This window comes from Pseudophryne corroboree, chromosome 11 (assembly GCF_028390025.1).
Source record: "Pseudophryne corroboree isolate aPseCor3 chromosome 11, aPseCor3.hap2, whole genome shotgun sequence".
Lineage (NCBI taxonomy): Eukaryota > Metazoa > Chordata > Amphibia > Anura > Myobatrachidae > Pseudophryne > Pseudophryne corroboree.
The window spans coordinates 339,569,262-339,591,401 of NC_086454.1; the positions used below are offsets into that span (position 1 = coordinate 339,569,262).

Here is a 22,140-nt window from a genome sequence, read left to right on the forward strand (position 1 = left end):
CATCATACATTGTTATAGATATAGTAGTCACACATTGGGGGTCATTCCGACCCGTTCACTCGCTGCGTTTTAACGCAGCAAAGCAAACTGGTCCCTGCTGTGCATGCGCCGGCGCCGCAGTGCGCCAGTGCATGCGTCGGTGCTGCAGTGCGCCTGTGCATGCGTCGGTGCTGCAGTGCGCCTGTGCATGCGCCGGCGCCGCAGTGCGCCTGTGCATGCGGGGCGGCCAAAGGCCGTAGCAGGATAGCGATCGCCTCTGCCTGATTGACAGGCAGAGGCGATCGATGGTTGGGAGGGGGCTAAACGGCGGCGTTTAGCCGCCATTTTGTAGGCGTGGTCTGGCCAACGCAGGCGTGGCTGGACCGAATGGGGGGCGGGCCGCAGCGGGGGTGATTCCCAGTTGTTCTCTCACTAGCTGATATTCGCAGCATTGCACACGCTAAGCCGCCGCCTACTGGGAGTGTATTTTAGCATAGCAGAATTGCGAACGAAAGATTCGCTAATTTTCTTGTAACGATTACCCCGCAGTTTCTGAGTAGCTCCAGACTTACTATGTCATTGCGACCAGCTCAGTCCTTTTCGTTCATGGTTTGACGTCACAAACACGCCCTGCGTTCGCCCAGACACTCCCCCGTTTCTCCAGCCACTCCCACGTTTTTCCCTGGCACGCCTGCGTTTTGCCGCAAACGCCGTGAAAACGCTGAGTATCCGCCCAGAAACACCCACTTCCTGTCAATCACACTCCGATCACTTCAACGATGAAAATTCTTCGTTCTGCCGTGAGTAAATCTACTAAGTTTTGAGCTAAAATACTTAGCGCATGCGCACTGCGTACCATGCGCATGCGCATTTTCGCATTAATCGCTCTGTTGCGAAAATCGGCAACGAGCGAACAACTCGGAATGACCCCCATAGTCCTCACACATTGGGGGTAATTCCAAGTTGATCGCAGCAGGAATTTTGTTAGCAGTTGGGCAAAACCATGTGCATTGCAGGGGAGGCAGATATAACATGTGCAGAAAGAGTTAGATTTGGGTGGGTTATTTTGTTTCTGTGCAGGGTAAATGCTGGCTGCTTTATTTTTACACTGCAAATTAGATTGCAGATTGAACACACCACACCCAAATCTAACTCTCTCTGCACATGTTAAATCTGCCTCCCCTGCAGTGCACATGGTTTTGGCCAACTGCTAAAAAATTTCCTGCTGCGATCAACTTGGAATTACCCCCCTTGTTATATAGTACTCATACTTTGTTATAGATATAATCATCATACAATGTTATATAGTCCTTATACATTGTTATAGATATAGTCCTCACACATTGTTATAGATATAGGCCCTCATTCCGAGTTGTTCGCTCGCAAACTGCTTTTAGCAGCATTGCACACGCTAAGCCGCCGCCTACTGGGAGTGAATCTTAGCTTATCAAAATTGCGAACGAAAGATTCGCAATGTTGCGAAAAGACTTCTCTGTGCAGTTTCTGAGTAGCTCGAGACTTACTCTTCCAGTGCGATCAGTTCAGTGCTTGTCGTTCCTGGTTTGACGTCACAAACACACCCAGCGTTCGCCCAGACACTCCCCCGTTTCTCCAGCCACTCCCGCGTTTTTCCCAGAAACGGTAGCGTTTTTTCCCACACTCCCATAAAACGGCCAGTTTCCGCCCAGAAACACCCACTTCCTGTCAATCACACTCCGATCTCCAGAACAAAGAAAAAACCTTGTAATGCCGTGAGTAAAATCCCAATCTTCATAGCAAATTTACTTGGCGCAGTCGCAGTGCGAACATTGCGCATGCGCAATTAGCGGAAAATCGCTGCGATGCGAAGAAAATTACTGAGCGAACAACTCGGAATGACCACCATAGTTCTCATACATTGTTATAGAGATAGTCCTCACACATTGTTATAGAGATAGTCCTCACACATTGTTATAGATATAGTCCTCACACATTGTTATAGATATAGTACTCACACATTGTTATAGATATGGGCCCTCATTCCGAGATGTTCGCTCGTTGACGATTTTCTCTATATTGCGATTAGTCGCTTAATGCGCATGCGCATGTTTCGCAGAGCGCATGCGCTTAGTTATTTTACTCAAAAGTTAGGTATTTTACTCACGGCATAACGAGGATTTTTCTTCGTTCTGGTGATCGGAGTGTGATTGTCAGGAAGTGGGTGTTTCTGGGCGGAAACTGGCTGTTTTATGGGTGTGTGTGAAAAAACGCTGCCGTTTCTGGGAAGGACGCGGGAGTGGCTGTAGAAACGAGGGAGTGCCTGGGCGAACGCTGGGTGTGTTTGTGACGTCAAACCAGGAACGAAACTGACTGAACTGATCGCAGTGGCAGAGTAAGTGTCGAGCTACTCAGAAACTGCTAAGAAATTTCTATTCGCAATTTTGTGAATCTTTCGTTTGCAATTCTGCTAAGCTAAGATTCACTCCCAGTAGGCGGCGGCTTAGCGTGTGCAATGCTGCTAAAAGCAGCTAGCGAGCGAACAACTCGGAATGAGGCCCTAGTCCTTACACATTGTTATAGTACTCATACTTTGCTATAGATATAATTCTCATACATTGTTATAGATATAGTCCTCATACTGTACATTGTTATAGCTATAGTCCTCATACATTGTTATAGATATAGTCCTCATACATTGTTAAAGATATAGTCCTCATACATTGTTATAGAGATAGTCCTCATACATTGTTATAGATATAGTCCTCATACATTGTTATAGATATAGTCCTCATACATTGTTATAGAGATAGTCCTCACACATTGTTATAGAGATAGTCCTCACACATTGTTATAGAGATAGTCCTCACACATTGTTATAGAGATAGTCCTCGCACATTAACAAAGAAACAGAATTTGACGGCAGATAAGAACCACTTGGCCCATCTAGTCTACCCCTTTTATTTATTCTTTAGGTAATCTCAACCCTTTTTGAACCTTAATTCTTTGTAAGGATGGCCCTCATTCCGAGTCGTTCGCTCGGTAATTTTCATCGCATCGCAGTGAAATTCCGCTTAGTACGCATGCGCAATATTCGCACTGCGACTGCGCCAAGTAATTTTACAATGAAGATAGTATTTTTACTCACGGCTTTTTCTTCGCTCCGGCGATCGTAGTGTGATTGACAGGAAATGGGTGTTACTGGGCGGAAACACGGCGTTATAGGGGCGTGTGGATAAAAACGCTACCGTTTCCGGAAAAAACGCAGGAGTGGCCGGAGAAACGGGGGAGTGTCTGGGCGAACGCTGGGTGTGTTTGTGACGTCAAACCAGGAACGACAAGCACTGAACTGATCGCAGATGCCGAGTAAGTCTGAAGCTACTCTGAAACTGCTAAGTAGTTTGTAATCGCAATATTGCGAATACATCGGTCGCAATTTTAAGAAGCTAAGATTCACTCCCAGTAGGCGGCGGCTTAGCGTGAGCAACTCTGCTAAATTCTTCTTGCGAGCGATCAACTCGGAATGAGGGCCGATATTCATATGCCACATTGTTATAGAGCTAGTCTTCACACATTGTTATATAGTGGCCCAATTTACACTCAGCTCTGCCACAGGTACTAAGCGTCTCTCCAGTATATTGGAGGCAGGAGACAAACTCTGCAAAATATATTCAATGATATGGACGTGCCTTATAGCTATAGCTCACCTCCCCCTGGATTGTGGCCTATAGCTGGTATGCCTGTGAACTGACTATCTATCTATCTATCTATCTATCTATCTATCTATCTATCTATCTATCTAGTATTTGAGCATTAGAGATAATTACCATGTATGTTACGCGGTTGTCGTACAACAGTTTGCCGTTTAATACGTCTATGGTGTGACAGTCGTTGGGAATGACCGCAGCTTTGCCGAGGACAAGACCACCTGCAACACAGAATGAATTAGGATGAGATATTACTGCATCGTGCCACATACAGAAATACTGCTCCGCCTGTCCTGTTCAACCTGTAACTCCTCTGCTTTACAGCTTACCAGTGCCGTAACTAGGCATTTTAGCGCTGTGTGCAAGAAACGACACTGGCGCCCCCCCCCCCCCATGTAAGACAGGGGCAGTGCGCGCCGTAGGCGTGCAAAAAATATATAGGGGCGTGGCTTCATGGGGAAGGGGCGTGGCCACAAAATAATAGCAATTCATAATACGGTGCACAGTAGTCTACATTTTTCAAATTATGCTGCACAGTAGCGCCACTACACCAGGTAGAGCCCCTTTTATACATTACAGCAGACAGCGTCCCCCTTTTTACACATTACAGCAGACAGTCCCCCTTTTTACACATTGCGGCAGCCAGTCCCCCTTTTTACACATTACAGCAGACGGTCTCCCTTTTAACACATTGCGGCAGCCAGTCCCCCTTTTTACACATTGCGGCAGACAGTGTCCCCTTTTTTAACATTACGGCAGACAGCGTCCCCTTTTTACACATTACAGCAGACAGCGTCCCCTTTATTAACACTACGGCAGACAGCGTCCCCTTTTTACACATTACAGCAGACAGCGTCCCCGTTTTTACACATTACAGCAGACGGTGTCCCCCTTTATACACATTGCGGCAGCCAGTCCCCCTTTTTACACATTACGGCAGCCAGTCCCCCTTTTTACACATTGCGGCAGCCAGGCCCCCTTTTTACACATTGCGGCAGCCAGTCCCCATTTTTACACATTGCGGCAGGCAGTCCCCATTTTTACACATTGCGGCAGCCATGCCCCCTTTTTACACATTACGGGAGCCAGTCCCCCTTTTTACACATTGCGGCAGCCAGTCCCCCTTTTTACACATTGCGGCAGCCAGGCCCCCTTTTTACACATCACGGCAGCCAGTCCCCCTTTTTACACATTGCGGCAGCCAGTCCCCCTTTTTACACATTGCGGCAGCCAGGCCCCCTTTTTACACATTACGGAAGCCAGTCCCCCTTTTTACACATTGCGGCAGCCAGGCCCCCTTTTTACACATTACAGGAGCCAGTCCCCCTTTTTACACATTGCAGCAGCCATGCTCCCTTTTTACACATTGCGGCAGCCAGTCGCCCTTTGTACACATTGCGGCAGCCAGGCCCCATTTTTACACATTGCGGCAGCCAGGCCCCCTTTTTACACATTGCAGCAGCCAGGCCCCCTTTTTACACATTATGGCAGACAGTGTCCCCCTGAGAGAGAGAGAGAGAGAGATATACATACTTACCATCTGGCAGTCAGGCTCCTCGTGCAGCTCCCTCGGTGCAGGCAGGTGAGAAGGAGGAGGAGGGAGGGGGACTGGAGCCGCAGCAGCGCTATTTCATTGGTAGTAAGCGCCACTGCTGCATCCCCCTCTCCTTCCGTATTGTCTGCCCGGTGCTGCTGTGGATGCTGGGATAGAGGAACCGCATCCCAGCATCCACAGCAGCGCCGGGCAGCCAATACGGAAGGAGAGGGGGATGCTGCAGCGGCGCTTACTACCTATGAAATAGCGCTGCTGCGGCTCCAGTCCCCCTCCCTCCTCCTCCTTCTCACCTGCCCGGCGCTTTAGCTCTCCTCCACAGCGCGGCGGCAGCGCACGGCGCAGACTTCAGAGGCATGTAATGAGTCAATTTGACTCATTACATGCCGTTGGCCGTGCGCCCTCAGGGCAACTGCGCTGTGTGCCAAGCCCACTTGGCACACACGTAGTTACGGCCCTGCAGCTTACTATAAACTGCGTCACTACAGCTGCTATCCCAGGGTCACCTTACAGGAGAGGGTCTCTCCCCACCAGTAAGGTATCTGGAAGTGTTCTTCTGTGTCCCTCTCGTAATTGCCAATCGGTGACCTATTGGCTATACGCAGTGTGTCTGCAGGGTGTGAGGACGGTCTGGTGGTCGGTGACCTATCAGCTGTACGCAGTGTGTCTGTAGGGCGTGAGGACGGTCTGGTGGTCGGTGACCTATCGGCTGTACACAGTGTAACGGACCCAGTCTCAGCTGGCTCATGAGGAGTACTTTTTGCCAGCTTGTTTCTGGATTCAGTGTGTAAGTGTAAAGAGGCAGGACAGAACTGTGTTATCACCTATACAGCATGCTGCCTGGATTCACAATAGCACTGTAGAACTGGACATCACATATTATTGTGAAACATAATCCCTCTGTTATATGTGTTTATGTTTATCAGGGAATAATATCTCTAGGCTGATGTTTTGTACAAAATGCATATGACGATGTATATATATATGAATGTATTGGTTATTGTGTCATAGTTTGTAAAATAATGTTATCCCCATGTGACTGCTCAGATAACCTGTGTGTTTGCTGTTGGAGATACAGACAGTCTCAGATGGCAGTCCATACACAACCCCTCATTCTTCCCCACACAATGGATTCCAGGCCACATAATCAGATTAATTAAGTAAGGTTAATTTAGTTAACATCTAGTGTGGACCAGGGGACATGCCTGGAAATGTGAAAGTAGGTCTGTTCTGAAACTGTTCTGTTGCCAGCCCCGTCTAGAAGCGCTGGGAGATGGCGCAACACCTGATGATTGGATGCAGGTAATAAAGGAGGTGCTGGGATTACCAGACAACAGTCCTACAGTGTCCAGTACTCTACAGACTCCCATGTCCTATCAGGATGTGCCCCAGGAAATGGGCAAGCAACGCAACCTGGTGTCTGAAGTTTTGCATGGAAGAGATTTGCCAAGCCAGCGACTGGGTCAGAGGATGGAGAGCTCGAGCAGTCGGCTGATGGAATCCACTCTGAGGTGGCATGAACAGACCAGGGAGCAAGGTGTGTTGGATCACTCCATGAGGCAGTTATACCCCAGAAAGGCGTACATGGAGTCTGGACCATACCTGCGAGTAAGTGCAGTGAGTGCTGCCCTGTGCTATCCTATGGAAGGAATATCTGAGGAACAGCTGAATTATAGCATTCCTTTACAAAGGACTAACCAGTCAGCTAAGGTGCCTGTGGTGGGAGGGCTCAATGCCCCACACACAGAGGACAAGACCCAGAGTCATGATCTGCTTGATACAACAACAATAGACCCGGGAGAAGTGCAGCTTCCAAGCTTTCTGTTCTTCGGAGATGGAAGATGAGGAACTGGTGAATGAATACCAGTACCAAGAAGATGTTGGTGTCAAGGGTACCAAGGGGCTGATAAGGGCTGAGGACTCACCACTGCAGGTAAGATCTAGTCTGCCAGTGGCACCTGAACCAGCTGTCCAGTTTGCTATGCTAGGGGAGGCCCAGAAATAATCAATTGGGGGTGTAGAAGACATTTCAGACCCAAGGGAGCGGGTAGAGGCTTTTGAGGGGAGAGCACGTGGAGAAGAATTACAGATACTCACTGCTCCCCTGCAGCCAAATTCAGCCCAGTGGTTAAGTGCGGAAGAAGAGCCCCAGCCACTGACTATCCCTGCCAGGTTTCCTGATGCAAGCCTGGTGATGCAGATTGTGCTACCCTGTGATACCTCAGAAGTAGAGGGAGTAACATCACTCAAAATGGGAAAGGGGAAGGCAAGCCACTGTCCAGATGCACCAGAGGTGATGGAAGTGTGTTTCCCATGGAATACTTTGGGGAGAGAGAGTGAGGACCCCAGAGACAAGACCTTGTTGATGCAGGTCACTCTCCACTCTGATGGACCAAAGATAAAGGGAGTGGTGTCATCCAAAAAGGAGGGTGGGGAGGGAAGCACCTCTGATGATAGGGGTTACCCACCACCAATCAGGCTGTTTAAACCCACTGCCTGGGATACTGGAGGGGGTCTAAAAAACTGTGAACTGCTGAGCCCAGACCCTCCACTGCCAGATGGAAACGTAAGCCCACACTTGTTTGACCCAGGCGGTCCAGAAGTGATGTCTGCCCATCCCAAATGGGTTACTCTTGTCACTGAATCGCAGCGGCTGGAAAAAGTAGGGGAGGTTTGTAACGGACCCAGTCCCAGCTGGCTCGTGAGGAGTACTCTTTGCCAGCCTGTGTCTGGATTCAGTGCGTAAGTGCAAAGGGGCAGGAAAGAACTGTGTTATCACCTATACAGCATGCTGCCTGGATTCCCAATAGAACTGTAGAACTGGACATCACATATTATTGTGAAACATAATCCCTCTGTTATATGTGTTTATCAGGGAATAATATCTCTAGGCTGATGTTTTGTACAGAATGCATATGACGATGTATATATATATGAATGTATTGGTTATTGTGTCATAGTTTGTAAAATAATGTTATCCCCATGTGACTGCTCAGATAACCTGGGTGTTTGCTGTTGGAGATACAGACAGTCTCAGATGGCAGTCCATACACAACCCCTCATTCTTCCCCACACAATGGATTCCAGGCCACATAATCAGATTAATTAAGTAAGGTTAATTTAGTTAACATCTAGTGTGGACCAGGGGACATGCCTGGAAATGTGAAAGTAGGTCTGATCTGAAACTGTTCTGTAGCCAGCCCCTTAATGTAACTCACCCAATACAGAGCCAGGGGGTGTCGCCTCATGGTAGGAAAGACAGAGGTTTGATAATAGAAAACAGGGGCTAGTAATACCCATTTACCACTAGCTCTAAAAACACAGAGGTAAATGCGCGGGGGCGCACATTTACCCGTGTTTTTTTCTAGTGGAAAAGGTCCCCCCTGCAAATTCCCGGATCAAGTGATTCAGGAATCTTACCCGGGTAGCTTTCCTGGTTGAACACGTGTTCAGCCCGGTAAGCTGTGTAGTGTAAACGGAAGCCGTGTCGATGCAACACGGCTCCCGTGCACATTGTATGGAAGGGCCACATGTGATCTCCCAGCGCTGCCCCTGCCGCGTCACTAGCAGCATCACGTACCCGGCAATATGCCGGGTTGGTGAGCGCAGTGGGAAAGGGGGCTGAGCACGGGCCGCAGCTGGATAGCACCCATGTCAGGCTCCCGTCTGCGACCCGTGCTCACTAGTGGAAAAGGGGTAATAGTGAGTGCACTAGAGTTCCTGGGGTGGTCTTCAGTTTGCCGGCTGTCGGGACCCCGGCGCACAGAATACCGGTGCCGGAATCCCGACAGCCGGCATACCGACACTTTTTCTCCCTCTTGGAGGTCCACAACCACCCTGGAGGGAGAATAGATAGCGTAGGGGCACATAGCGCACCATCGTGCCAGCAGTGTGGCGAGAGCAGCGAGCCCGCAAGGGGCTAATTTGCGCTCGGCATGCTGTCGGTATGCCGGCGGTCGGGATGCTGGTCACTGGGAGCCCGGCCGCCGGCATACCATACTACACCCGAGTTCCTGGCCTGAGAGGAATGATGTGTTTGGCTTCTGAAAACTAATGGTAAGATAGTGCTTCCAGTGTGCTGAGGCCTAGAAGCATTGTTGTGATACGCTGGTTTCAAAAGGCTACTGGACGTGCACTGAGGGAGAGATCTGCACAGAAGGGTCAGAGAGTGGATGTACTTCTGAAGTGCAGGCACTGACTAGGCATTGCGGTGCCGTCAGTGGCGAAAATCAGTGGTGAAGGGCGCTGTGTGAGCCGGTATCCCAGACCAGGGGACACAGAACGACTGCCAGCACGTAACAGCAGGAGACCGCAGGCATCTGTAATCCTAAACTACTGTGGGGACTTAGTAAGTAAGATACCATCCTGGCTTGCAATTGTTAATGTTATCGTGTACTGTGTGTGTGTATATTTACAATAAAGGACATTTGACACTTCACTAAACTGTTTAACTGAGTAATCAGAGAATCCGTATCCTCACACACAGTGTATCTGTAGGGCGTGAGGACGGTCTGGTGGTTGGTGACCTGTCGGCTGTACGCAGTGCATCTGTAGGGCGTGAGGACGGTCTGGTGGTCGGTGACCTGTCGGCAGTACGCAGTGTGTCTGTAGGGCGTGAGGACGGTCTTGTGGTCGGTGACCTGTTGGTTGTACGCAGTGTGTCTGTAGGGCGTAAGGATGGTCTGGTGGTCGGTGACCTGTCGGCTGTACGCAGTATGTCTGTAGGGCATGAGGACGGTCTGGTGGTCCGTGACCTGTCGGCTGTACGCAGTGTGTCTGTAAGGCGTGAGGAAGGTCTGGTGGTCGGTGACCTGTCGGCTGTATGCAGTATGTCTGTAGGGCGTGAAGAAGGTCTGGTGGTCGGTGACCTGTCGGCTGTACGCAGTGTGTTTGTAGGGCGTGAGAACGGTCTGGTGGTCGGTGACCTGTCGGCTGTACGCAGTGTGTCTGTAGTGCGTGAGGACGGTCTGGTGGTCGGTGACCTGTCGGGTGTACGCAGTGTATCTGTAGGGCGTGAGGACGGTCTGGTGTTCAGTGACCTGTCGGCTGTACGCAGTGTGTCTGCAGGGGGCGTGACGACGGTCTCGTGGTCGGTGACCTGTCGGCTGTACACAGTGTGTTTGTAGGGCGTGACGACGGTCTGGTGGTCGGTGACCTGCCGACTGTACGCAGTGTGTCTGTAGGGCGTGAGGATGGTCTGGTGGTCGGTGACATGTCGGCTGTACGCAGTGTGCCTGTAGGGCGTGAGGTCGGTCTAGTGGATGGTGACCTGTTGGCTATACGCAGTGTGTCTGTAGGGCGTGAGGAAGGTCTGGTGGTCGGTGTCCTGTCGGCTTTACGCAGTGTGTCTGTAGGGCGTGAGGAAGGTCTTGTGGTCGGTGTCCTGACGGCAGTATGCAGTGTGTCTGTAGGGCGTGAGGAAGGTCAGGTGGTCGGTGACCTGTCGGCTGTACGCAGTGTGTCTGTAGGTCGTGAGGAAGGTCTGGTGGTCGGTGTCCTGACGGCAGTACGCAGTGTGTCTGTAGGTCGTGAGGAAGGTCTGGTGGTCGGTGTCCTGACGGCAGTACGCAGTGTGTCTGTAGGGCGTGAGGAAGGTCAGGTGGTCGGTGACCTGTCGGCTGTACGCAGCGTGTCTGTAGGTCGTGAGGAAGGTCTGGTGGTCGGTGACCTGTCGGCTGTACGCACTACGCAGTGTGTCTGTAGGGCGTGAGGACGGTCTGGTGGTCGATGACCTGTCGGCTGTACGCAGTGTGTCTGTAGGGCGTGAGGAAGGTCTGGTGGTCGGTGACCTGTCGGCTGTACGCACTACGCAGTGTGTCTGTAGGGCGTGAGGACGGTCTGGTGGTCGGTGACCTGTCGGCTGTACGCAGTGTGTCTGTAGTGCGCGAGGACGGTCTGGTGGTCGGTGACCTGTCGGGTGTACGCAGTGTATCTGTAGGGCGTGAGGACGGTCTGGTGGTCAGTGACCTGTCGGCTGTACGCAGTGTGTCTGTAGGGGGCGTGACGACGGTCTGGTGGTCGGTGATCTGTCGGCTGTACACAGTGTGTTTGTAGGGCGTGACGACGGTCTGGTGGTCGGTGACCTGCCGACTGTACGCAGTGTGTCTGTAGGGCGTGAGGATGGTCTGGTGGTCGGTGACATTTCGGCTGTACGCAGTGTGCCTGTAGGGCGTGAGGTCGGTCTGGTGGATGGTGACCTGTTGGCTATACGCAGTGTGTCTGTAGGGCGTGAGGAAGGTCTGGTGGTCGGTGTCCTGTCGGCTTTACGCAGTGTGTCTGTAGGGCGTGAGGAAGGTCTTGTGGTCGGTGTCCTGACGGCAGTATGCAGTGTGTCTGTAGGGCGTGAGGAAGGTCAGGTGGTCGGTGACCTGTCGGCTGTACGCAGTGTGTCTGTAGGTCGTGAGGAAGGTCTGGTGGTCGGTGTCCTGACGGCAGTACGCAGTGTGTCTGTAGGGCGTGAGGAAGGTCAGGTGGTCGGTGACCTGTCGGCTGTACGCAGTGTGTCTGTAGGTCGTGAGGAAGGTCTGGTGGTCGGTGACCTGTCGGCTGTACGCACTACGCAGTGTGTCTGTAGGGCGTGAGGACGGTCTGGTGGTCGATGACCTGTCGGCTGTACGCAGTGTGTCTGTAGGGCGTGAGGAAGGTCTGGTGGTCAGTGTCCTGTCGGCTTTACGCAGTGTGTCTGTAGGGCGTGAGGAAGGTCTTGTGTTCGGTGTCCTGACGGCAGTACGCAGTGTGTCTGTAGGGCGTGAGGAAGGTCAGGTGGTCGGTGACCTGTCGGCTGTACGCAGTGTGTCTGTAGGTCGTGAGGAAGGTCTGGTGGTCGGTGTCCTGATGGCAGTACGCAGTGTGTCTGTAGGGCGTGAGGAAGGTCAGGTGGTCGGTGACCTGTCGGCTGTACGCAGTGTGTCTGTAGGTCGTGAGGAAGGTCTGGTGGTCGGTGACCTGTCGGCTGTACGCACTACGCAGTGTGTCTGTAGGGCGTGAGGACGGTCTGGTGGTCGGTGACCTGTCGGCTGTACGCAGTGTGTCTGTAGTGCGTGAGGACGGTCTGGTGGTCGGTGACCTGTCGGCTGTAGGCAGTGTGTCTGTAGTGTGTGAGGACATTCTGGAGGTCGATGACCTGTCGGGTGTACGCAGTGTGTCTGTAGGTCGTGAGGAAGGTCTGGTGGTCGGTGTCCTGATGGCAGTACGCAGTGTGCCTGTAGGGCGTGAGGAAGGTCAGGTGGTCGGTGACCTGTCGGCTGTACGCAGTGTGTCTGTAGGTCGTGAGGAAGGTCTGGTGGTCGGTGACCTGTCGGCTGTACGCACTACGCAGTGTGTCTGTAGGGCGTGAGGACGGTCTGGTGGTCGATGACCTGACGGCTGTACGCAGTGTGTCTGTAGGGCGTGAGGGCGGTCTGGTGGTCGGTGACCTGTCGGCTGTGCACAGTGTGTTTGTAGGGCGTGACGACGGTCTGGTGGTCGGTGACCTGCCGACTGTACGCAGTGTGTCTGTAGGGCGTGAGGATGGTCTGGTGGTCGGTGACATGTCGGCTGTACGCAGTGTGCCTGTAGGGCGTGAGGTCGGTCTGGTGGATGGTGACCTGTTGGCTATACGCAGTGTGTCTGTAGGGCGTGAGGAAGGTCTTGTGGTCGGTGTCCTGTCGGCTTTACGCAGTGTGTCTGTAGGGCGTGAGGAAGGTCTTGTGGTCGGTGTCCTGACGGCAGTATGCAGTGTGTCTGTAGGGCGTGAGGAAGGTCAGGTGGTCGGTGACCTGTCGGCTGTACGCAGTGTGTCTGTAGGTCGTGAGGAAGGTCTGGTGGTCGGTGTCCTGACGGCAGTACGCAGTGTGTCTGTAGGGCGTGAGGAAGGTCAGGTGGTCGGTGACCTGTCGGCTGTACGCAGTGTGTCTGTAGGTCGTGAGGAAGGTCTGGTGGTCGGTGACCTGTCGGCTGTACGCACTATGCAGTGTGTCTGTAGGGCGTGAGGACGGTCTGGTGGTCGATGACCTGTCGGCTGTACGCAGTGTGTCTGTAGGGCGTGAGGAAGGTCTGGTGGTCAGTGTCCTGTCGGCTTTACGCAGTGTGTCTGTAGGGCGTGAGGAAGGTCTTGTGTTCGGTGTCCTGACGGCAGTACGCAGTGTGTCTGTAGGGCGTGAGGAAGGTCAGGTGGTCGGTGACCTGTCGGCTGTACGCAGTGTGTCTGTAGGTCGTGAGGAAGGTCTGGTGGTCGGTGTCCTGATGGCAGTACGCAGTGTGTCTGTAGGGCGTGAGGGCGGTCTGGTGGTCGGTGACCTGTCGGCTGTACACAGTGTGTTTGTAGGGCGTGACGACGGTCTGGTGGTCGGTGACCTGCCGACTGTACGCAGTGTGTCTGTAGGGCGTGAGGAAGGTCAGGTGGTCGGTGACCTGTCGGCTGTACGCAGTGTGTCTGTAGGTCGTGAGGAAGGTCTGGTGGTCGGTGTCCTGATGGCAGTACGCAGTGTGTCTGTAGGGCGTGAGGAAGGTCAGGTGGTCGGTGACCTGTCGGCTGTACGCAGTGTGTCTGTAGGTCGTGAGGAAGGTCTGGTGGTCGGTGACCTGTCGGCTGTACGCACTACGCAGTGTGTCTGTAGGGCGTGAGGACGGTCTGGTGGTCGATGACCTGACGGCTGTACGCAGTGTGTCTGTAGGGCGTAAGGACGGTCTGGTGGTCGGTGACCTGTTGGCTGTACGCAGTGTGTCTGTAGTGCGTGAGGACGGTCTGGTGGTCGGTGACCTGTCGGCTGTAGGCAGTGTGTCTGTAGTGTGTGAGGACATTCTGGTGGTCGGTGACCTGTTGGGTGTACGCAGTGTGTCTGTAGGGTGTGAGGAAGGTCAGGTGGTTAGTGTGTGCAGGTGCATTTTTAGTGAGTGAGCGTGTCCCACAGTGTCACAGGGTTTGGAATGAGGATAATTTGGTGATTCTGCTGTTGTAGTGTAATGACCTGAGTGCCCTGTTGTATTCAGCGCAGGAGACTCAGTAGATCATTGCCCACAATGAGAGAGTGCCAACGTAGAAGATGATATAGTGTCAGAAAAGATGTAGGTTAAAGACACACGGGCTGCCCTCAGAGTATGCTGCTTCCCTGCATGTGGTGCTGGGTGAGGGATACTCTGACCTAATGTGGTGTGTGAAACTCCTTCTTAATTTTTCACCCTAAAAAAATAGTGAAAAGTGGCCCTCATTCCGAGTTGTTCGCTCGGTATTTTTCATCGCATCGCAGTGAGAATTCTCTTAGTGCGCATGCGTAATGTTCGCACTGCGCATGCGCCAAGTAACTTTACTAAGAAGAAAGTATTTTTACTCACGGCTTTTTCATCGCTCCGGCGATCGCATTGTGATTGACAGGAAATGGGTGTTACTGGGCGGATGTACGGCGTTTTAGGGGCGTGTGGCTGGAAACGCTACCGTTTCCGGAAAAAACGCAGGTGTGTCCGGAGAAACGGTGGGAGTGCTTGGGCGAACGCTGGGTGTGTTTATGACGTCAGCCGGGACCGAAAAGCACTGAACTGATCGCACAGGCAGAGTAAGTCTGGAGTTACTCTAAAACTGCTAACTCGTTTTTGATCGCAATATTGCGCATACATCGGTCGCACATTTAAGAAGTTTAGATTCACTCCCAGTAGGCGGCGGCTTAGCGTGTGTAACTCTGCTGAAATCGCCTTGCGAGCGAACAACTCGGAATGAGGGCCAGTGTTTTTTTTTGTTTTTTTGCCTAGGCGAAATAAACGTCCCCAATTGAATACCCCCCTAAGTCCTTCAGAAAAGTACCTTAAAGTCCAAGGAAAAGGGTACAGAGTAGGTTTTGCCGGGAAAAGCACAGGTGCTGGTATCTGTGGGTAGGCAGGGCACCGCAGCAAGAACTCCTCCCAACGCGTTTGTCCTCTCAGAGGCTTCTTCAGGTAATGGGGGTCATTTTGTTTTCTCTCCAGTTATTTTTCCCCACCTCTTTCATTTCCCTGGTCATTGTAAGTACCCCACACGCAGTCTCATGCTGCGGCACCCACTTTGAGGTGTATGTGCAGAGCTGGTTCCGTACCGTATCATTACATAAGCTCCTTCCCATGTACGTTTATGCCTCTGTGTGTAACATCTGGAAGCAGAACCCTGGCAATGAAGCTGTCCCGGCCCTGGCTCATACACCCTGTTCTTCTGACTATACCCTCCAGTGTCTGGGCACTCCTGCCGGGCATAGCGTCTCTCCCAGATACCCCGAGGCAGCATCCATCATTACTTACTATGTCCCAGTTGTATGTATAAGGGCAGCAGCACATACTTACAGAGAAATAGCACAAGTCCTGTCCTCATCGTCCCTGTGGTGACCACGGTGTGCCCGGCTCTCCCGTCCGCTGGGCTTCCAGTTACCAGCTCGGGTGCTTGTGTCGCTCTGCAGGCAATGGAATAAGAGGTGGTGTTAGTGTGACCCCCAGCTCAGGGCATGGAATACGCAGACAGCTATGTCCCTGTCCTGTACATCCTGCTCCCTCAGGCTGGGAATGTGCGTGTCACTGGTATAGAGGGAAAGTGTTCCTGCAGGATGTAATTTCCTGTGCAGCTCTGCAGACCGCGGACTCGGCCTTCTGGTCATTTCCCTGCAATCCAAACAGCAATAGAAACTGAAAGTGCAGCCTGGAGGGGTCAGTGAGCCAGGAGCAGGACAGACAGGCAAAGGTCACTGCTGCAGAAGAAGCAATACAACGCCCCCTGGACACACAGAAGGGGCGTAATTACATGTATATGCTGAGCTCCACGTATCTGACTGTACACCCAGCTCAGCAGCGGCTCTACGCCAGGTGTAGAAGTGCGCACTTACGCCCAGCGATGGCGTTACACACAGAAGGGGCGTAATTACATGTATATGCTGAGCTCCATGTATCCGACTGTACATCCAGTTCAGCAGCGGCTCTACGCCAGGTGTAGAAGTGCGCACTTACGCCCAGCGATGGCGTTACACTTAGTAGTAAATGGACAAGAAATGTGTGCCAGTGCTTAATATACACCCTACTGTAGGTAATAATACGCAGTGCACTACGATTACTTACACAGGCCATACATTAGGACGATTAGCATCCGATTCCTCATACGATTTCCCTTCAATCCCCCCGGAAGCCCCTGGCACACGATTTGGCGTACTATGGCCCTCATTCCGAGTTGTTCGCTCGGTATTTTTCATCGCATCGCAGTGAAAATCCGCTTAGTACGCATGCGCAATGTTCGCACTGCGACTGCGCCAAGTAACTTTACTATGATGAAAGTAATTTTACTCACGGCTTTTTCTTCGCTCCGGCGATCGTAATGTGATTGACAGGAAATGGGTGTTACTGGGCGGAAACACGGCGTTTCAGGGGCGTGTGGCTGAAAACGCTACCGTTTCCGGAAAAAACGCAGGAGTGGCCGGGGAAACGGTGGGAGTGCCTGGGCGAACGCTGGGTGTGTTTGTGACGTCAACCAGGAACGACAAGCACTGAAATGATCGCACAGGCAGAGTAAGTCTGGAGCTACTCTGAAACTGCTAAGTAGTTAGTAATCGCAATATTGCGAATACATCGGTCGCAATTTTAAGAAGCTAAGATTCACTCCCAGTAGGCGGCGGCTTAGCGTGTGTAACTCTGCTAAATTCGCCTTGCGACCGATCAACTCGGAATGAGGGCCTATGGCCCTCATTCCGAGTTGTTCGCTCGCTAGCTGCTTTTAGCAGCATTGCACACGCTAAGCCGCCGACTACTGGGAGTGAATCTTAGCATAGCAGATTTGCGAACGAAAGATTAGCAGATTTGCGAATAGAAATTTCTTAGCAGTTTCTGAGTAGCTCGAGACTTACTCCTACACTGCGATCAGCTCAGTCAGTTTCGTTCCTGGTTTGACGACACAAACACACCCAGCGTTCACCCAGACACTCCCCCGTTTCTTCAGACACTCCCGCGTTTTTCCCAGAAACGGCAGCGTTTTTTCGCACACACCCATAAAACGGCCAGTTTCCGCCCAGAAACACCCACTTCCTGTCAATCACACTACGATCACCAGAACGAAGAAAAAACCTCGTAATGCCGTGAGTAAAATACCTAACTTAATAGCAAATTTACTTGGCGCAGTCGCACTGCGGACATTGCGCATGCGCATTAGCGACTAATCGCTCCGTTGCGAAAAAAAAATAACGAGCGATCAACTCGGAATGACCACCTATGAGCCCAATTCTGAGTTGATCGCAGCAACAAATTTGTTAGCAGTTGGGCAAAACCAAGGCCCTCATTCCGAGTTGTTCGCTCGCTAGCTGCTTCTAGCAGCATTGCACACGCTAAGCCGCCGCCTACTGGGAGTGAATCTTAGCATAACAGAATTGCGAACGAAAGATTAGCAGAATTGCGAATAGAAATTTCTTAGCAGTTTCTGAGTAGCTCGAGACTTACTCTTACACTGCGATCAGTTCAGTCAGTTTCGTTCCTGGTTTGACGTCACACACACACCCAGTGTTCGCCCAGACACTCCCCCGTTTCTTCAGACACTCCCGCGTTTTTTCCAGAAACGGCAGCGTTTTTTCGCACACTACCATAAAACGGCCAGTTTCCGCCCAGAAACACCCACTTCCTGTCAATCACACACCGATCACCAGAACGATGAAAAATCTTCGTTAGGCCGTGAGTAAAATACCAAACTTTTGTGCTAATTTACTTGACGCAGCCGCAGTGCAAACATTGCGCATGCGCAGTTTGTGACTAATCGCTCCGTTGCGAAAAAATCTAACGAGCGAACAACTCGGAATGACCCCCATGGTTTTGCCCAATTGCTAACAAACTTGTTGCTGTGATCAACTCAGAATTACGCCCTATGTACATACAATGAAGCGTACAATCTATCAGCGGACTGTGTGCCTCACAGGAAGCACGTGATCACCTGGAGGGAAATGACACTCAGTAATGATGCTGATCGTATACAATGCATTGTATGTGCATAAAGCATGGTATGATGGCCCTCATTCCGAGTTGTTCGCTCGGTATTTTTCATCGCATCGCAATGAAAATCCGCTTAGTACGCATGCGCAATGTTCGCACTGCGACTGCGCCAAGTAACTTTGCTATGTAGAAAGTAATTTTACTCACGGCTTTTTCATCGCTCCGGCGAACGTAATGTGATTGACAGGAAATGGGTGTTACTGGGCGGAAACACGGCGTTTCAGGGGCGTGTGGCTGAAAACGCTACCGTTTCCGGAAAAAACGCAGGAGTGGCCGGAGAAACGGTGGGAGTGCCTGGGCGACCGCTGGGTGTGTTTGTGACGTCAACCAGGAACGACAAGCACTGAACTGATCGCACAGGCAGAGTAAGTCTGAAGCTACTCTGAAACTGCTAAGTAGTTAGTAATCGCAATATTGCGAATACATCGGTCGCAATTTTAAGAAGCTAAGATTCACTCCCAGTAGGCGGCGGCTTAGCGTGTGTAACTCTGCTAAATTCGCCTTGCGACCGATCAACTCGGAATGAGGGCCGATGTGCGTACGATTACCACGGATAATATGGCTGCACGTATGATCTGAGGATGCGACATTCCACCAGCGGGGCCGCACATCACATCATACCCAAAACACGTACGAAGTGCACACGATGCATCATATGGCGCATCTAAATCGTACACCCCTAGTCACCCCTCACACAACCCTAGTTACCCCCACACAACCCTAGTCACCAATCAAACACCACTAGTAACCCCTCACACACCCCTAGTAACCCCTCACACAACCCTAGTTATCCCCACACACCCCTACTTACCACTCACACAACCCTAGTCACTCCTCAAACACCCCTAGTCACCCCTCACACAACCCTAGTTACCCCCACACCCCCCCACTTACCACTCACACAACCCTAGTCACCCCTCAAACACCACTAGTCACCCCTCACACACCCCTAGTTACCCCTCGCACACCCCTAGTTACCCCCACACACCCCTAGTTCTCCCTCCCTCTACTTACCCCTTGCACACCCCTAGTAACCCCTCACACACCCCTAGTTACCGCTCGCACACCCCTAGTTACCACTCGCATACACCTAGTAAACCCTCACACACCCCTAGTTACCGCTCACACACCCCTAGTCACCCCTCACACCCCTAGTAACCCTTCACACACCCCTAATTACTCCTCACACACCCCTAGTTACCACTCGCATACCCTTAGTAAACCCTCACACACCCTTAGTTACCGCTAGCACACCCCTAGTCACCCCTCACACCCCTAGTAACCCCTCACACACCCCTAATTACTCCTCACACACCCCTAGTTACCACTCGCACACCCCTAGTAAACCCTAACACACCCCTAGTTACCGCTCGCACACCCCTAGTAACCCCTCGCACACCCCTATTTACCCCTCACACACCCCTAGTTACCCCTCGCACACCCCTAGTAAACCCACACACACCCTAGTAACCCCTCACACACCACTAGTTACTCCTGGCACAACTCTAGTAACCCCTCGCACACCTCTAATTGCCCCTCGCACACCCTTAGTTAGTCCTCACACACCCCTAGTTACCCCTCACACAACCCTAGTAACCTCTCGTACACCTCTAATTACCCCTCGCAACCCTAGTTACCCCTCGCACTACTCTAATTACCCCTCGCACACCCCTATTTACCCCTCACACACCCCTAGTTACCCCATCGCACAACCCTAGTCACCCCTCACACTCCACTAGTAACCCCTCACACACCGCTAGTTACCCCTCGCACACCCCTAGTTACCCCCCACACACCCCTAGTTACCCCTCCACAACCCAAGTAACCCCTCAGACACCTCTAGTTAATCCTCACACACCCCTAGTGATCCGTCGTACAACCCTAGTTACCCCTCGCGCAACTCTAAATACACCTTGCGCAACTCTAAATACCCCTCGCACACACCTAGTTACCCCTTGCACAACCTTAGTTACCCCTCGCACACCCCTAGTAACCCCTCACACGCCCCCTAGTTACCCCTCACACACCCCTAGTAACCCCTCATACACCTCTAATTACCCCTCGCACATCCCTAGTTACTCCTCACACACCCCTAGTTAGTCCTCACACACCCCTAGTTACCCCCCACACACCCCTAGTAACCCCTCACACACTCCTAGTAACCCCTCACACACCCCTAGTGACCCGTTGTACAACCCTAGTTACCCCTCGCGCAACTCTAAATACCCCTCGCACACACCTAGGTACCCCTCGCACAACCTTAGTTACCCCTCGCACACCCCTAGTAACCCCTCACACGCCCCCTAGTTACCTCTCACACACCCCTAGTTACCCCTCGCACACCCCTAGTAACCTCCCACACACCTCTAATTACCCCTAGCATACCCCTAGTAAACCCTCACACACTCCTAGTAACCCCTCACACACCCCTAGTTACCCCATGCACACCCCTAGTTACCCCTCACACACCCCTAGTAACCCCTCACACACTCCTAGTTACGGCACTGTCATCATTACAGAACTGCATGCTGCTACGTTTATCTGTAAGAAAGGATAATGGGGCTTGTGCACAGTTGGACATAAATGGATTCTGCTGCTTTTTTCCGCCTCCCCTTCCCACGCGCTTCATTGAGACTTGCGCCATATCACACTTCGTGGGTACTAACCAATGCATGCCGAGAAGATGGACTGACCCACCATCACAGTATGGCCCATGTCCCAGAGCTGATTGTCCCCTCACTGAGTGATGTATCCCACGGCTGGGTGATGGGATAATCAGTAATACTTCTGTCAGTGGTGTAATGGTTATACTGTTATGTGTATAATCCCCTGTAATACGGTTCTCCTCAGTTACCCCAGCCCATAGCGTGTAACGTGCACATACCAGGCCTGACACAGCTATGCAGACAGACTCATAAACACGGGAAAACAAGACACAGTGATCGATGGCGGTGTCACAAGAGAGAGCTGCATGTTCCCGGCTCACTGAGGACAGTGGTGATAAACCTTAGCACGCTTCCTCTCACACAACGTGGGACTCATTCACATCATGCACAACAGCCGGCACATCTGCCACAGCGCCTGCTGTTAGCACCAGCCAGGGATGGCGCACCGGAGCTATACGCCTGGGCAATGTCATAGAGAGGGATAGTGCAAGTGCCCAAACACCCGAGCGTTCTTACTGCGCACCGAAGCGCACCAATCATATATGTGGCAGAGACCGTTCATTATAATGGCGTTTCTCGGTTTTGTGGCTGGCCCTACAGCGTCCGTGTCTGCGTCATCTGCTGGTATTGTGTCTATGACACTAAGCCCCTTTCGTGTATATGTGTGCGTCTGCATCTGCACGGACATCGATCGCACCGCGTACACGTGCCCCAGGGGGCGAGATGTATTAAACAGAAAATACTGTAAAACCCCCGAACTAAATGCTGGCCGCCAGGACACTGCCATGGAGGGTGTTACCCCATAGCAGTGTTGGATTGGATACCTCCCAGCATGCTCCGTAGCCGCCCCGTCACTCTGCGCATGCGCAGAACGACTCCCGGTCATAAAGTTCAGGGCCCGCCGGAGATCGCGAAGGACAGCTCTTACTATAGATACACTGTGAGGTGCAGGGACCGGTGAGGTGTCAGTGTGGTGTGACCGCAGTATAGATACAGGAGACACCGGTACAGGGATCGGTGAGGCGTCAGCGTGGTGTGACCGCAGTATAGATACAGGAGACACCGGTGCAGGGACCGGTGAGGTGTCAGCGTGGTGTGACCGCAGTATAGATACAGGAGACACCGGTGCAGGGACCGGTGAGGTGTCAGCGTGGTGTGATCGCAGTATAGATACAGGAGGTATCGGTGCAGGGACCGGTGAGGTGTCAGCGTAGTGTGACCGCAGTGTAGATACAGGAGGCAACGGTGCAGGGACCGGTAAGGTGTCAGCGTGGTGTGACCGCAGTATAGATACAGGAGACACCGG

At 52.1% G+C, this 22,140-nt stretch overlaps 1 protein-coding gene across 2 annotated transcripts in view; it reads right to left on the minus strand.

The window, feature by feature from the left end:
* IL34 (interleukin 34) overlaps nt 1-22,140 on the minus strand; it is a 73,275-nt gene that overhangs the window by 45,343 nt on the left and 5,792 nt on the right. For both annotated transcript variants that reach the window (XM_063945864.1, XM_063945863.1), the window contains exons 2-3: nt 15,499-15,605; nt 3,783-3,883 (exon numbers count right to left, since the gene is read on the minus strand). In XM_063945864.1, the coding sequence (XP_063801934.1) occupies nt 3,783-3,883; nt 15,499-15,526 (129 nt within the window). In that variant the 5' untranslated portion in view covers nt 15,527-15,605. The remainder of the gene's footprint in view (nt 1-3,782; nt 3,884-15,498; nt 15,606-22,140) is intronic.